Here is a 17,337-nt window from a genome sequence, read left to right on the forward strand (position 1 = left end):
TCCCGAACTTCCTTCTTGTTTACCAGTCTTTTCCTCTCAGGATCCTCATACGTGGCTTCTGGAGTAGGAGGAGTAGGAGGAGGTGGGAAAAGGCAGCTGCAGCCGGCCCATTTCTGCCTTCTGCTGCCGAGGGAATCTTGACAGTTTGCGGAGCAAAGCAGCCTCCAACAAGTCGGGTTGGATGGCAGGGACACTCCGGTGTAAACCTCGTTTAAACCACAAGGTAATTGAACAGGGAAATGGCGGGCGATGTGTGGCTGCACTAACTTTTAAGTCATTGCCACTTGTATTGACGTGCACTGATTGAGCGTCCATGCTAATAGCATTAGCACGCAAGTGTTTTTGTCGCGCTAACGTTAGCTTGCTAACATTTACCCGCAAGAGTCAGCTGTTTTGGAGTGATGCTATCAGCAATTCAAATCAAAGTTCCTTCAATCCAGCCAAGATTTCGTTTTTTTGCATTTTTTGTGTTATAGTTCTAATATGAGTGAAGGCTTCATCCCAGTCGAACCTAGCATTCTAACCTGCATGGGTTGATGCTCTTATTTACCGCTGTGTGAAAATGTGTATTTTCGTACGGTAACTTTTCTCTGAACCGCTCAGAGGCAAGGCCACCTCCAGTCACAGGCAAATGCCACTTTTAGGTCTGTAGACTTTTACATTTAGAATACTTTCCATTCACTTTTTTCAGTATTCTACGGTGGCCGACAGAGACAAACACGTTGCAGCGCCCAAACGCTCCAAACACTGCAATTATCCTCAACTGTAAAACACATGCAAAGGACAAATGCTGTAAATTCAAATTGTGCAATCACATACATGCTACAGGCAGCAGATGTAGTATTTGTAAAACATTACGGCCAAGTGTTTCTGACATGTTCCATTTTTATTACAGGATTACCAGTTACAAGTGCTCTTTGGCCCGTGGGACGGATGAAAGCTGAAGGCTGTCACAAGCCCAACTGGGCTCTAGCTGCTCTGTTTATCATAGTCACCATATTAATGGTGACCTCCAAGGGGGCATCAGGCCAGAAGATGACACAAACAGCGATGGCTCATGCTACAGCCACAGCCGCAGGACCAGGCCCTAACCTTACAGATGATCTCCAAGGCCTCCAGGCGCTAGCAGACTTCCTAGCTAGTGAGCGCACTCATGTTTGGCTGTTGTCCCTAGCAGGATCAGTTGTTGTCGGCCTCACTGGGATTTTTCCCCTGCTCATCATTCCCATTGAAGCTGGAGCAGCCCTCAAAACCGAAGGTAGGACATGGTTACATGTATCTGACGGTTCTGTTCTTCATTTGTGCCAGTGACCCAATGGGAAAACTCCAGTGTGAAAAGGTGTTATGATAGTGGAAGTTCAGCCTCTGACTTTTTGAATGGATTTATACTATGACTGATATTCTTTATGAGTTATTATTGGCACCTTTGTTATTTTTTTCCTTGTGGTTGACTGGGACGGAGGTACATAGCAAGAGCTCTGCTGACGATACTAAAATTTTGAATTATTTTGGTGCTTTCTTGAGAGCAAAAATGTTATCCGCAGCACAAATATAGAGATTTTAGGTGTCTGCTGACACAAACAGTGCAAGATTTAAAGTGTCTGCTATCACACATTGAATATGCTCAATCACAGAGAAACATCCTCCACGCAATGCTCATGGGGACCCACGATGACGTCATAAACCTTAAGGAGGAAAATAAAGCACTGAGCAAAAATAACTAGGCATTAAGCGAAGATATCAAGGTATTACAAGACAATAATGCTGCCTTGCGCGCTGCTCTCAAGGAGAATAAACACCCTATGGAAGAAAATAGAGCATTATGCAAGGATATCAAGGTTCCACAGGATGATATCAAGGCACTATTGGAAGGTACTGCTTTCTTGTGCATCATTCTTTAGGAAAAGAACATAGCAAAGGAAATTACATTCATTCATTAATTTTCTGTGTCAAAACTGCACTGCTGTATCAAAGAAGCTGAAAGGTACAAAAGTATATTGTCCATGAAAGATCATCTTACAAAACACAGCGCTGACATCGCCAAGATAGCATGAGGCACGAGGAAGCAGGGAAAGATGCAAAAATCCACAGCCAAGCGTCGCTTTTTCCTACTCTGTTTCGGACATGTGGAATTGTAACATGAAGCATGCAATCTAAACTGTATGCATGTTCGATTAATTAATCCATTGCCATTCCCAAATGTACTTGTAGAGAGACGAAAATGAAATGTTCACTGATATTAATTACACTCTATTGTGTGTTTCTCAGCGGGATGCCAGAAGCTAAAGCAGCTTTTGAGCTTTGCAATTGGTGGTCTTCTTGGTGATGTGTTCCTTCACCTCCTCCCTGAAGCATGGGCGCTCTCTGGTTCCTCAGGTGGTCTCCCTTCTATCAGTACCATTATGTCTTTGACACACACTACCCTCTTTATGATGATACAGTGGAACCCGCTTATGTTGACAACCTTTGTATATCGACTAGCTCATCAAGGCCTGGTCCGCCGTGTTCTTCCGATTACTAAAAAGTGCAAGTTTAAGTCGATGTCTGCATAAAGTACATAGTTGTATTTCTTTTGTTGTTGTTTTTTTAAGTGTATTTTATATTTAGCGGCGACAATGTGTAAACACATTCATCTTTACAAAAAGAAGAGATGGTTTACGCCAGATTTAGCTATAGCTACTTTCCATCTGCAGGCCCTGGGCATGTAGGCTAAAACAATAAAATTAGGGCTGTCAAAAATAACGGTGGTACCTACTTTATTTCATTAATTACTTGCGCACCAGAGCAAGCATGCCTCTCTGTTATGACGGCAGATGGAAGGACAGTCCCCACACAGTCACACAGAGTCTGACGCTCTTTTATAACGTCATTCTGACAGGATGACAACTCCAACACCATACGCACCATATACTGTATGTATCTCCAACTTACGCACGTCTCCAGTACGTTCATCCTGGGAACGACACGTCGTCATTCTCATTACAAGAACGCGAGAGGCATTGAGGGACACTGTGAACATCACAAAAACTGCTTTATGATGCGGGTGTGTAAATAGGAAGATAAAGAAAAACATGAAGTGGATATTCTTATCACTCACTTTGTAGCTCTTAATTCGGATGTACAATTTGCTACATTTAAGTACGCTGGAAAATACACTGAAAACAAGTAATTGTGTTGCTCATAATAACACAGTTTAAAGTGTGAGTCATAGGTTCTGCTACAATTAGAGACTGGTGTTAGACAAATGGATTTAAATAGATCTTATAGACTTTTTAAAATATATTTTAGACTCTTAATAGATTTACAATTGATTTAAAATTTTTAATAATTTGACAGCTCTAAAGAAAATACAATCCATATCAATCATCGCTGGCCGAGATAAAATATTACAATGATTTTATTTTTGATGAACTGATTTTAAATTAATAAACCAAGAACCAAGTTTATTTGTAGTTCAAAACTTAAGGTGTGTTTGCTGGCTTCACATCGTAACAGAAAGGAGAAACAGGATTAGCCCCTCAAAGCTGGGGCACTTAGTTTGGTTTGTATTTTGTTGTGTCGTGTTTTGTTGTTGTGTTGTTTGATTGTAAATAGTTAGAAATTTGCATGCAGAGATTTGACCTTGTATTTTGGGATGGGTCTTTGTTTTTCTATTTTATAATATATTATTTAGGGATGTCCGGTATAAAATTGGCCCACCGATATTGTTGGCCTGATATTAGCATAAAAATGTAATATCGGTTGATATCGGTATGGGTTTTTTCCCTAGAATGAAAACCAATAATAATAAAAACTGCTCTATTTATATGACTATGGGCTCCTGTACTTGCCGTCATCGAGTCATCCAGCGGCGCCAATACGTGGAAATACTTCGTCACGTTATTCCTCGCAGTCGGAACTGGGCTTGATATGTTGACACCATGGTCGTGGGTGTGCCGCAGGTAGCACAGACGTTAGCTAACTCGTGTAGTGGTAGTGGCCACTTGTAGTGGCGCCGGCACGGTCTCGTTGTCTCTGCTGTCAGTTGACATTTTTACCCACGTGTGTGATGTTATACATCACGGTATATCTGTATCGGTTGATATCCTAACATTATTATAATAATTTTTTGTAGCTGTTCATTGAGGATTCAAATAGTAAACATTTGATATCATGTATTATTTACATTAGTCATTCAGTTTACACAATTTGCATAATTTGGTGCCCTGCGAATGGCTGGCGACCAGTCCAGGGTGTACCCCACTCTCGTCGAAAGTCAGCTAGGATAGGCTCCAACATACCCTCGCGACCCTAGTGAGGATAAGCGGCACAGAAGATGGATGGACAATACACATAATTTGGTAATAAATTAAGACAAAAAAATCTGACGAGCAACTTGGGAGCCGAAAGAGCCGGCTGTTTTTAGTGAGCCGAGCCAAAAGAACCGTCTCTCTAAAAAGAGCGAAAACGTACGTGAGAAAACGATGTCAACGGCCTGCTGTAGGATCAAAACTCCTTTTATCACACATTCTCCTTATGTCTCACAAGTAAATGTGCAAGCAATGGCTAGTTTTGGTTATGTTGACAACCACTGATGTCGACGTGCGTGAGCCGACCTCAGGGATGTCGACTTAAACGGGTTCCAGTGTAATAGATTTTGCAATCTTGTATTTTTGTATTCGAAAGAGTCAAGACAATTTTGCTTGAGAATGAAACTGTTTTTTTTCTGTGGCAGTACCAGTCACATTGTACACTCCTGATGAAAACCAGTTGAAAAATTGCAAGAATGTACAATTCAGTTGGATCTTAAAGAGGTTCTATGTAGAGCTTCAAAACTGTGCTAAAATAGAAATGGGGGGAAAAAAACAAGTCAGTAATGAGTAGTTGCGCCATTCTTGTTAATCAGCTAAGAAACGGTTTGGGCATGCTTGATGCCAGTGTTTCCAGGAGGCTAGTGGGAATGCTGCTCCACGTTGTGAAGATGGCTTCACAGAGGGCATCCCCTGTCTGGAACGGATGTCCATTTTTGTAAACTTCCCTTGCCATCCATCCCCAAATGTTCTCAATTGGATTTAGATCATGGGAACACGCAGGATGATCCAAAAGAGTGAGCTCATTCCTCTCGAAGAAGTTCTTTGTCAGGCAGGGATTGTGAACTGCAGCGTTGTCTTGTTGAAAAAGTCATTACCACACAGACGAGGGCCTTCAATCATGAGGGATGCCCCCTGCAACATCGCCACATAGCGATCTGCTGTTTGACGCTCCTGCACAATCTGAAACTCCATTGAAGGAAAAAGCAGTTGAGTTGAAGGTGACGAGGCTTTGGAAGACATTTTTTCTTCTTAAAAGCCTCCTCTCGCAAATGCCGCAGTAACAACCTTTATTTGCCAATGCGATCCAACGGGGCCCTCCAGCTCAGGGCCGGTGACATTTTTTTTGGGTCTACTACTTGACTTTTATGTTCCCTAACCCTCAAGATGTCTTACTGGGTCCAACCTCATCAGCAATGGCGCTCTGCTAGAGGCCTTGTTTATGCAGATCAACAATCCCACCGCATTCAAAGAGAGAAAGCTTTTTTGCCTTTGCCATCCATAGACAGTGGATTGAATGCCATTTTGTGTCAGGACGCAAAATGGTATTCAATCCACATTTTGCCAAGATTTTGTCTTTTAAAGGCTGTGGTCTTAAACTTTTGATCAGCTGATGAACAGCCTATTTCGCTTTAATGCTTGTTTGCACTAAATTGCTTACGCTAAATAGTTTGTCTCACTCTCACTTTTTCTTTTTGCATTTTGGCATTTTTAAACTTTACTTAGAATCTCCTTAAGATCCAACAGCGCAAAATGTAAATTCTTGCAATTTTTCAACTGGTCAAAAAATGTTGATCAGGAGTGTATTGTCGTGCAAACCTGCAGCAACTAGAAAACTCAAAATAAAATTTCTCTTCTACCCTTCCAGCCAGTAAAGGAAAGCATTACATGACACAAGGCCTGTGGGTAATCATTGGGCTGCTGGCCTTCCTTCTCCTAGAGAAGATGTTCCCAGACCAAGACGGCCACAAGGACACACCTTCTCATTCAGACCTGAATTTTAACTCCACTGTAAGTTCTGTAAGGATTTTCCACATGATTACACTCACCAGCCACAGCATGAGGTACATCAGCACAATCAATACAGCGTCTCCCACAGGACTGCAATCTATTTATGGTGGTGGTGGGTTGGGTTTGGCGGAATGACTTAGTTATCAAATTTGCAAAATTGGACATGATGCATTTGTAAAAACATAACGAGCAAATAAATGTTTAGAACTACAAATGAACTTTTTTTTCTGTTGCTAAACCAACAAAATAGAGCCGGCTGTGAGTGTTTCTAGATGGGGTAGGGGGCCAGAAGAGTAACTCTCCAAAAGTCTCTTCACTAGATTGGCTTTTTTGAGTATTTAGATGGTCTGATTAGTTGTCACCGCTTCGATGTAGTTAACTAGTAACACACTTCTTTCATATTAACAGTGTTGTACATGGCTAACTGCAACTACATTTCCCTCACACATACTGTAAGTTTTTAAAAACATTGTCAAACCTGAACATCTATATTTATGACTTCGCCCCCAACTGACTGAGGCTTAATTTGTCACACATTCCGAACAATTGATTCATGGGGTTTTCATCGTGTTTTAGCCAATCCTGTCCTGGTCTTGTGTTTGAATAATTACTCATCATTACTCATTGACTGTCTAGTGCAGACAGCTGCAGTCTGAGGTGCGCATGTTGAATGAAAGATGTATTTGTGTAACAGGCACTTTCTCGTTGTTGTTGTTCTGTTATCATAATAAATGTACAAATAAAACTTTTGATCTCCACAGACACATTCAAAATCAGTTTACAATGGAAAGCTTCCGAGTCTGCAGGGAACATCAGAAAAAGTCAAGGTATGTATGCTGGCAAGAAAACATTTCCAATGATATTTGAACTGAAATAAACAGTTTGCAGTCTGAAGTGCATTTTGGATGAATTTATTAATGAAATGATAACTCCAAGCATACAAATAATGCAGAAATTAAAATATCAAAGAGACTACAACACAAGATATTTGACTTATAACTGTGCAATGGAGGAAGGTGACAAAAATATTGCTCAATTTTACTTCAAAATAAGTCAGACGTCAGTTATACATCAGTTATCATTTTTTACATCAAAGAATTTTTGAATTGCTGTCTGTGACCCACCCAGAACTAAAATAAAATAAAATTTAAAAAAGCAGCTGCAGGCCACAAATGGCACACAGGCCACACTTTGGACTCCCCTGATTATAAGAAAAAATGCACTTTTTTGGAATTTTGCCCATCATCTACTATCCTTATATGAAACATGACCATGTGTCTTTCTCTTTTCTGCGAGTAGCAGCTAGTATGTGGGAGATAAACCCTAAAAAAAAAAAAACGCCAACTATGTTTTATTTACATAACTGACCTTTTATGTAAACCAAGCTACAGCAACATTGTTATTGTAGCAGCTAACATGAAGAACTGTTTTACTGGCTTAGTGACGCAGCGTCTCTGTCTACCGAGAGGTAACGGGCCAGTTTATTTTGGCTAGGTGGAAAAAGGTTTGTATTACTGCAGGGTTTGTTAGCGCTAACAATTCTTTGTTCCTTGTGATGCAATCTCTTGGAGCAATGTCTTCCTCGCCATACACATGAAGCATTTCCATCGATGGTAACACTCTATGCCACTCAGTGCAGCAGAGACACTCCCATTTCTGTCGGCATGGCTTGGGAAGCTACACATTTATACCACCAAGTCATGTCGGTGTCCTGACTTGCCCCCCATCTACTACGAAGTTTCACTTTCTCTTCTTGCAGGCTGCGCTTCTAAAACCTGTAGCTCATCCTCTGTATATTCAGACTCAAAGAGATAAGGTTCTGGATCCTTCTTTTTACAAAAGTGGTCGTCGGCGGCAGCTCTTGCAAGGTCTGCCATGATTAGTAGTAGCAAACACACGCTTGACATGCTGCTGTTGTAAGGAAAGAAGTTCCAGTAATGTTTAAAATGATCAAAATACGTACTGTAAGCATGATCATGAATGTACGTGTTACTGCATGGTCACAGCATGTAACCGTAAATTCCGGTGTTTAAGCAGCTACTTTTTTCTTAAACTTTGAGCCTTGCGGCTTATACGGTAGTACTAAATTCCAAATCTTGTTACATCTCTTTTACTTCAGAACTACTACTGTAGTTGTTTAAATACTGTGCCGCTCACGAGTCAGTCAGGAAACGATTGCGCTTTCTTTGGCAAGAGGCAATCACGAGCTATCAGTGTAGTGTATCAAGTTGTATGACATCTTCGTCAGCAGTGTATTACACAGCAACAATGACGTACACCCCACTTGGTCTGGAGAGTACAGTTCTGGTCGGATTTCCGTGACGATGAACGTAGTTCCGCTAAGTTGCTGGGGCAATTTAAGTAAAGAGTTTGGATTCTCAAAGCAATATGCGTTCAAAAGAGTCATAATGCCTCCTCGAAAAAAATCTGACATCACAAATCGCTATGCGTTATATTTGTCTCCCGCCGTATCTTTGCGCACTGTCGCCTGTCCGTTCTTGTGTATGTGGTGAAGACGCTCACGTCTTCTTCCGCAATGGAGCACCGCAGCCATCTTTTTTACGTGTGTGTTCCACAGTGGAACCACATTCCTCGTCACAAAAATCCAACCGGAACTGGACTCACAGGACCAAGTGGGGGGTGTAAGTCACTACTGATGTACCGCACTGCTGATGGGGGTGTCATATAACTTAATTTAAAAAAATTACTTTTAATGTCACAAACAAAACATGCTTTTAGAAGATGTCAGAAGCCTATTCACTAGATTTGTTGGGAGTATCTAGAGGGGTCTGATTACTTGATAAATATAGTGACAAAGTCGATAAGTAGCAAACACAAGTGACTGATTCCATCAGTGTTTTGTATCAAACCAGCCAAAACCAATCTGGAATTAGATTAAAACCAAACCATAATTGTTGAAGTGTAGCCACCAATCTCTTTATAACTAAAGATTCTGTTGTCTAAAACACGGCACTATATTTCAGACAAGCGGCTACCTAAACCTACTGGCCAACTGCATTGACAACTTCACCCATGGGCTAGCTGTTGCAGGGAGCTTCCTTGTCAGCAAAAAGGTGAGTGACAGTATGTGGGTTGCCTATGCATGTCATTCAAAATCTTACAGTAGATAAAATCATTAAATTGCGTTGCACGAATAGGTGGCAATTGCTTTGTAGGCCTGTCACGATAATCAATAAATCAACTAACCGCACGATAAATAAAAACAAGTGCAATTAACACATGCACACCATCTCAAGCCACCACCTCACTGTTATGACAACAGATCGGGGCGCAATGGTGTCCCCACAGAGTTTGATGCTCTTCCATCCATCCATTCATCCATCCATCCATTTTCTATACCCTGTTTTCAAGGACCACCGAAGTGCGTAATCTCAATGCTCGATGAAAAAAACATTATCAGTGAAGCATAAAGACATAAGCATGTAATTTTTTTTCAAACAGTGCTGTACATTTTGCCTGTCCATCCAAACCGCTTCTCCTCATTAGGGTCGCAGGGGTATGCTGGAGCCTATCCCAGCTGACTTGGGGCGAGAGGCGGGGTACACCCTGGACTGGTCGCCAGCCAATCGCAGGGCACATATAGACAAACAACCACTCACACTCACATTCATACCTATGGACAATTTAGAGTCACCAATTAACCTCACCTGCATGTTTTTGGAATGTGGGAGGAAGCCGGAGCCCCCGGAGAAAACCCACACTCACACGGGGAGAACATGCAAACTCCACACAGAAATGCCCAAGGGAGAATCGAACCCAGGTCTTCCCGATCTCCAGGCTGTGACTGTGCCAACATGCTAACCACTAGACCTGGGGTCACCATCGTGGTGCCCGCGGGCAGGTAGTCCCCCATGACCACATGAGGTGCCCGCAAGCCTGCTTTTCATTCAGGTTTTCAGTTAATAATGAAAGAAAAGTAGAAGGAAATGCATTCTGAAATACAAAATGTAAGTTGTGGACACCAGCATTTTGTTAATGTTCTGGTAAAACAAGCATATTCACTTTGTTTGGGTTTAAAATAAGCTCTGAAAATAAATGTTACAAAAATGAGTAGCTCTTGGCCATTTTCATTTTGTAAAAGTAGCTCTCACATGGAAAAACGTTGGTGACCCCTGCACTACACCACCGTGATGCTCTTATATAACTTTATTCTGACCTGAACACCTCAATAACAGTGCAATTCCAACGCCATATGTTTTTCCAACTCACAAACACGTCTCTAGTCCTCCTCGGAACAACACTTCTTCATTGTCACTAGACTACGGGGAGGTGCATTCAGGGACACTCCGAACATCACAACATCTTTATTATGCGTGTATGTTCGGCCTAAATAAATAGAAACACAAAGGAAAAAGTCGATATTCTTATCACTCACTAGCGTAACTCTTACTGTGGAAGTACAAAGCATGATTGGGAATCCCAAAAATACATTCTACATTCAAAACAGTGCTCTCAACTTAAAAAAATGTGTGGTGTCTTTGAACGCAACCTCTCATGGCTCATAAGAACACAATTAAGTGTGATTCAAGTTAGAGACTGGTGTTTTAGATTTCCCGACAAGTGTGGCATCTTTTAGCATGATTTAAATTTCCACTTCATTTGGAGTGGTTAATACATACAAATATATAAAATTGTTCTGTCGTTTATCTTTTTGTTCATAAAATACAGTAAAAAGGTATGTTTCACAAATGGTGATTAATTAATTTGAAAACTGATTAATTTGATTTAACATTTTTAATCATTTGACAGCCCCAATTATTTTAGAAGAAAGTTTAAATATTTGGGAAAAAAAAAACAACAGGAAAAATGGAAAAAAAAGAGAAAAGACCAAAGTTGATACTAATAATGTGCTTTTTCACGCATATGACGAAGCTGAGATGCATTTTTTTCTTGAAATATTTTTTAACGTTTTAGCATATTTAAATGTCTAAATGTGTTGCTTTAGAAAATATTAAAGTGACAAAGTTGCATCCTTTCGTTTTTCACTATGTGGCCCTCGCTGGTAAAAGTTTGGAAACCCCTTATACAGTACATCTTAAATACAGGCTATTCCAAAATTCTACACCCACTCGAATAATTCCTCATTAAACTCTAAACTTAAAAAAACAGAAAGAAAAAAACCATGCTTTGCAAATCCTGTTGATAATGTTAGGTCATTTTCGAATCATAATTATATTTTTTTATATTACGAAAGAGCTATTCAGCAGAACCATACCGCAAAGGAGTCCAGCTGGTGTGACATAAGGCTACCAGCATGAACTAGAATCGTATGTGCCAGAGAGGAAGTTAGCGAGATGTCTCAAACACATACACGTCATTTCACGAGTGTTTTAGTGCGCACTATTGCAGTACGGCACATGAATGTGACATTCTTTGCTGTGGCCTTCAAATGGTTTAAAACCACAAGGGATCATCTTTGTCATGCATAGAAATGCGATGGGAATTTACACGTAAAAAAATCATACTGTACTTTGTCTGCAGGTTGGGTTCCTCACCACCTTTGCCATCTTGCTTCATGAAATTCCACATGAGGTGAGATTTTTGGTTTCTTCATTGAAAATCTTCATTCCACTGTGTCATATTTAAATGAGTGTGCAGCCACCCCCTGCTACAGTCAGAAGTATACATGCACATGATGGGCTGGAATGCCATGCAGAATCCGAGAATTTCGGCCAAGAGGAAAAGACTGCAGATTTGCCCTATAGTCAACCTTGGGTATTTTATTAAAGGAAACTTACTGTTTGTTTACTTCTCTGAACAATAACGTTAAAGCTGCAAGCAGCATTGAGCGAGCTGTCACACCCCACACACAGCTCAGGGCTCACTTAAGTTGGATGGCATGCGCATTCCATTTCCTGTTGCCACTGGGTGGCTGTGTCGAATTCAGGAAGTGATCTAGGTATAGCTTCACTATTATATGTACCAATTATGATGAAGATCTGACCTCGTGGAACTGAGTTTTTAATGTTTCGACTTTAGATCAATAAAGTTTGTTGTCATCCTCCGCCTACATCTTCTGGAACAGCCTAGAATCTTTTGCAATGTAACATCGCCCGTCTGTCTAGCATCCGTGATTTTCATTTGGGCTCATTTGGTCAAAATGCATAGGCTAGTTTGTTGAAATACAACCCCCGATTTTCATCAATAGCATGGGCCTGTCAGGATAACAAAGTTTTGCCGGACGATAATTGTCCCACAGATTATTGCCAATAAACGCTATTATTGTTAACAGTATTTTGAGAGCATTTTTTTCCATTCATGTAGTGTTAACATATGGCATAATAATGCAAGTGCACCATACCAAAAGCAATAAACTTTAATTTCTAAAGAGTATTTAACATTTTTTAAATACAGTAAATTAAGCAAACAAAAAACCCCAATGAAAATAAAATACTCTGTCTCTTTTATCGAACATTGCACTTAAACAAACATCACAATCACACTATTTTAGATTTTTCAAAAAGTGTCATTTTCGTTATTGTTTGAATATTGGGGGGAAAAATGCAGACTTCAGCTCATTTTCATATACAGTATACTTCCATGATTTACTTTCTCGCAACGTGTGTGGAGTACGCTGTTTGCGTTGAATGAGGTGTAACGTTTTGTCGGAGTTTGGTCAAAAGTGTATGTTTTGGATGCAGCAAAATGCGTTTGGTGCACAATGAGGTGTCATACTTCGGTAATCACAGAAATGTCATTTCTACCGTTTTGTGTTATTTGTCTATGTCACAAACGTTTTCATGTAACAAAATGACAGGTTGAAATCGGCATCGGCTTTATAGTGGTGAGAAAAAATGTTTGCCCCCTTCCTGGTTTCTTATTTTTTTGCATGTTTGTCACACTTAAATGTTTCAGATAATCTCTCAAATTTAAATACACTGTAGTAGTCAGTGACAACACAACTGAACACAAAATGCAGTTTTTAAATGAAACTTTTTACTTTTATATAAAAAAAAATCCAGCCCTACATGTCCCTGTGTGGAAAAAGTGATTGCCCCCTCTATAAAAACATAATTTAACTGAGATGAATTGAGATCTATCAGGCTGGAAAAGATTATAAAGATATTACTAAAGCTTTGAAACTGCTGCAAACCACAGTGAGGGCCATTATCCACAAATGGCGAAACATGGAACAATGGTCAACCTTCCCAGGAGTGGCCGGCCAACCAAAATTACCCCAAGGGCGCAGCGACGACTCATCCAAGAGGTCACAAAAGACCCCACAACAACATCCAAAGAGCTGCAGGCCTCGCTTGCCTCAGTTAAGGTCAGTGTTCATGACTCCACCATAAGAAAGACACTGGGCAAAAACGGCCTGCGTGGCAGAGTTCCAAGACGACAAACATCACCAACATCACCAGTAAAGTATTGTGGTGGTAGTGTAATAGTATGGGGTTGTTTTGCTGCTTCAGGACCTGGAATACTTGCTGTGATAAATGGAACCATGAATTCTGCTGTCTGTCAAAAAAATCCCGAAGGAAAATGTCCAGCCATCTGTTTGTGACCTCAAGGTGAAACCATCTTGGGTTCTGCAGCAGGGCAATGATCCAAAACACACCAGCAAGTCCACCTCTGAATGGCTGATGAAAAACAAAATAAAGACTTTGGAGTGGCCTAGTCAAAGTCCTGACCTGAATCCTATTGAGATGCTGTGGCATGACCTTTGTGGCTGAATTACAACAATTCTGCAAAGATGAGTGGGCCATGTAGGTTTGGATTTTTGGGATTTTTTGTCTCCCTTAGTAATAAAAAGTTTCATTTAAAAACTGCATTTTGTGTTCAGTTGTGTTGCCATTGACTAATATTTAAATGTTTACTCTTTAGTGGGCAATCCAGCTCTGTCAAATAGATTTTTTTATGGGGTCCACAGAGAAACATCTGCAGTCTGTCAGCTGCAGTCAATCATGATGACTGATGACGAGAAGTTAATTCCTTCAGTACCACTTATTATAAGATTTAAGTGAATGTGGACAGCACTAGTATATGTTTGAGCCTGTATGTATCATTTTAACCTGTGTAAATTGGAGTAAATGCAAAATAAATTCCAACTTGTGCACCTAATTCTCGTTGTAAAAATCATGCAAAGTTTATGTTGTATAATCCCTCCACCTTGGGAAAAGAACAGTTCAAATAAATCATTAAGTGCCCAAAAGTGTGTTAAACTGCTGACCACAACTGTGACTATACTGTATGTTATGCGCTACAAAATACTGTAATCCATGTCGATATTTCCAATACAGTGGATGCCCACATAGTCACGATTCAGCATCCAATGCCCCGCAAATTCACCGGTTATTGGTTGGTAAAAAATTCAAAATACATGCTGATACTGGTAAAATGTGCAGCAATCATGTACCACTGCTAGACAATCTACGATTTTTACATGTTTATGTCGTCACACTTCACTGACACTGTTTTTTCTCATCAAGCGTTGAGATTCCGCACTTTGTTTGGCGGTTCTTAAACACACCATAGTCGTGTGCTGTGACTGGCTACAACTCCGATTCCGTCTGCTATCTGTCCATGTTTATAGTGCTAAGCTGTTACTGCTGTTGAGGTGTTTTTAACAGACATATATACGCTGAGTGGTAGTTGTTTTGTTTTAGTTTGCTTTTGGGTCTAATTGTCCTCAGGTGGGGGACTTTGCCATTTTGCTACGAGCTGGATTCGACCGCTGGAGTGCCGCTCGTCTGCAGCTGTCGACCGCACTAGTTGGTGTCCTGGGCGCTTGCTTTGCATTGTGTGCCCAATTACCAGAAGGCACAGGTAAAGTCTTTGTTTGTATTCATTATCGATACGGTAGGATCAAACATCCATTGATGTACCATCCACAGAAAATGCAACTGCTTGGATACTACCTTTCACATCTGGAGGATTCCTCTATATTGCCTTGGTGAATGTGGTTCCTGACTTGCTAGAGGAGTCTAGTTTCAGGTATGCTGGTAGAATATTCAGTCTTTTGGGTACCAGGTCTGAGTGTGAAGCTTTTTGTTTTGCAGACACTCCCTTCTCCAGATCCTGCTCATTTTCTGTGGCGTGGCAGTCATGGGTCTCCTGTCAGCTGTTTGAACTTTGGAGGACACTCCTCTTTCAGTAGTAAGAACAGTGTGGAAGTCATCGCTATTGCTTGATGCCACTCATACGTGACAGCTTACAATCCATCTTCACTGACAGTCACTATGCTATGGAAGCCTGTTTCTGCCACAGAAAGAAAAACAATATCCCAATGGTAATTCATAATGATGAGATAAAAAGTCAAAATTATGAGATCCAAAGTTGAAATTATGAGGGGAAAAAAAGTTATAACTATGCGATAGTTCAGTCAGAATTATTAACTTAAAAGTCGAAATTATGAAATAAAAACTCATAACTTGAAATTGTTGAAAGAGTTGAAATTATGAGATAGTCATAACAGATAAATATGAGGTAAGAAGTTGAAATTACGAATTAACGAGTCATAATTATGTGATAGGAGAGTCATAAGTAAGCGATAAAAACTCAATGAGAGAAAAAGTGATAATTATGTGATTTAAAAACTTGAAATTATGAGATAAAAAGTTGAAAATATAAGTTACAAACTGCGCATGTTCCTCCTTCGCTGGAGTCTGGATGGCACTCGGCACATACAGTTTCTATGTCATAATTTGGACTTTTTATCTTCTAATTATGACTTTTTATGTCATAATTTGGACTTTTTATCTCATAATCATGACATACCATTGGGATTTTTTTTTTTTCTTTCAGTGGCGGAAACAGGCTTCCATATTATTATGCTATACCTACACAAACACAACTAAAATAATGGCACTTTATGAATCGGTGACTCGGAAGATGACCTCAATATGCTGACAGGATGTTTTTTATTGGACTGTGGACAATGTGCCAGGCCTAATTATAAAAGGAAATAAGATATTTTTAAAATGGATTACTGTTACCGTGTTGTCTTATAATGTACATCTGACAATCTTGTTTTGCACATACAGTTATGGAAGTACATGCCCCACATCCAGTAGGGTTGCCCCTGTTTAAAATGTATCCAACGTAAAAATTGGATGCAATTGTAGCGGCTGCATATTTATTAAAGAGGAGACCAGCAGCAATCGGTATGCCACTCCAGCATTGTCTTTTGTTCTGAAATAAGTGCCGAGACATGCGTTACACTTGTGTCAGCTCTACACCAAAGTACATTTCATCTGTTTGTGTGTTGTAATTGAACCTTTTGAGCAAGTATTGTTCCTCTTAAACACTATTATTCATGACTCATACCGGTTTGTGTACTTTTTATCCCCAGTGTTTTCATGTAAAAAAAATATATATATATATATATCATCCTCACATGAGCAGATTATTCTTCCAGACAATTCTGTGTCAGAAGCATGGTGGTATTTTTCCGCAGAATACAGCAGGTAAGGTTTTCAACCTCTCTGCACAAAAATCCTATACCCCTCATGTACTTTATGCTAAGCTGCTATATGGAAAATGTCAGATGGAAATGAAAGGAGGAGGGGTCAAGATGGTGTTCACACTGGTCCTTTTTCTGCACAGTTTGTTTGGCAAGCTTCTGTTGCCATAACGACTCCGCCGCAGGTTGCCTACCTTAGTCATCAGCCTGTGAGGTGCCCATTGTCTGTGGGAGGCTTCCTCAGTCACGGCACATAAGGATGACGAACACTCGACACGTGAGAGGAATATGGTGCTAAATTAGCATGAAAGATGAAACGTGATGAGCAGTTATACCCTTTTCCCCTTTCTTTGTTCCCGTCATGCCGGCGTTAGTGCTGTAGTTTACTCAGGAAAAGAATCAACACAGTGAAGACTTCTTTAAATACAACAATTACCATGCAGCATTTGTGCAAAGCTTACATGTACTGCAACATGATTGTCCCATAACATTTAATAGCACTTGATGTGGCTTTAAAATAAAGTTTTCTTTAAGAAATACATTCTGCCAAAATGTATCTATTCTTTTTCAATCCACTAATTTAAGTTTACTTCTCCCAAAGGCTTTTGGAGGAGTCCCAATCTCATTCTATTTCGTTCAGCTGCTTTTCATACCAAGTGTGAATTAGATAAGACAGGCGTTCCTCCAGTTACCAATGAGTTCGGTAACTAGACTGATGTAAGTCAAATTTTAGTGTAAGTCGGAACTTATACCTAAATGAACTCCTACAGTAAGTCACTCACACTCTGCACGAAACACATGGCAGACATGAAATACAGCAGGGGTCACCAACCC

General features: G+C 40.2%; 1 protein-coding gene across 1 annotated transcript; it reads left to right on the forward strand.

The window, feature by feature from the left end:
• Positions 1-16,201, forward strand: slc39a13 (solute carrier family 39 member 13). The gene is made up of 10 exons (XM_054770390.1): positions 1-223; positions 896-1,258; positions 2,269-2,376; positions 5,938-6,080; positions 6,842-6,907; positions 9,065-9,154; positions 11,583-11,633; positions 14,735-14,867; positions 14,936-15,035; positions 15,101-16,201. Exons 2-10 carry the CDS (start codon positions 934-936, stop codon positions 15,168-15,170), a joined length of 1,086 nt encoding a protein of 361 aa, XP_054626365.1. The 5' UTR covers positions 1-223; positions 896-933; the 3' UTR covers positions 15,171-16,201.
• The last annotated feature ends 1,136 nt before the right edge of the window (positions 16,202-17,337 follow it).

This window comes from Dunckerocampus dactyliophorus, chromosome 3 (assembly GCF_027744805.1).
Source record: "Dunckerocampus dactyliophorus isolate RoL2022-P2 chromosome 3, RoL_Ddac_1.1, whole genome shotgun sequence".
Classification (NCBI taxonomy): domain Eukaryota; kingdom Metazoa; phylum Chordata; class Actinopteri; order Syngnathiformes; family Syngnathidae; genus Dunckerocampus; species Dunckerocampus dactyliophorus.

What these genes read in the sequence shown, in the direction of transcription:
- slc39a13 (XM_054770390.1), top strand. Translation starts at nt 934, where the DNA reads ATGAAAGCTGAAGGCTGTCACAAGCCCAACTGGGCTCTAGCTGCTCTG. An exon ending in GAACATCAGAAAAAGTCAAG is followed by an intron (nt 6,908 to 9,064) that starts GTATGTATGCTG and finishes ACTATATTTCAG; the next exon opens with ACAAGCGGCTACCTAAACCT. An exon ending in GCTTCCTTGTCAGCAAAAAG is followed by an intron (nt 9,155 to 11,582) that starts GTGAGTGACAGT and finishes CTTTGTCTGCAG; the next exon opens with GTTGGGTTCCTCACCACCTT.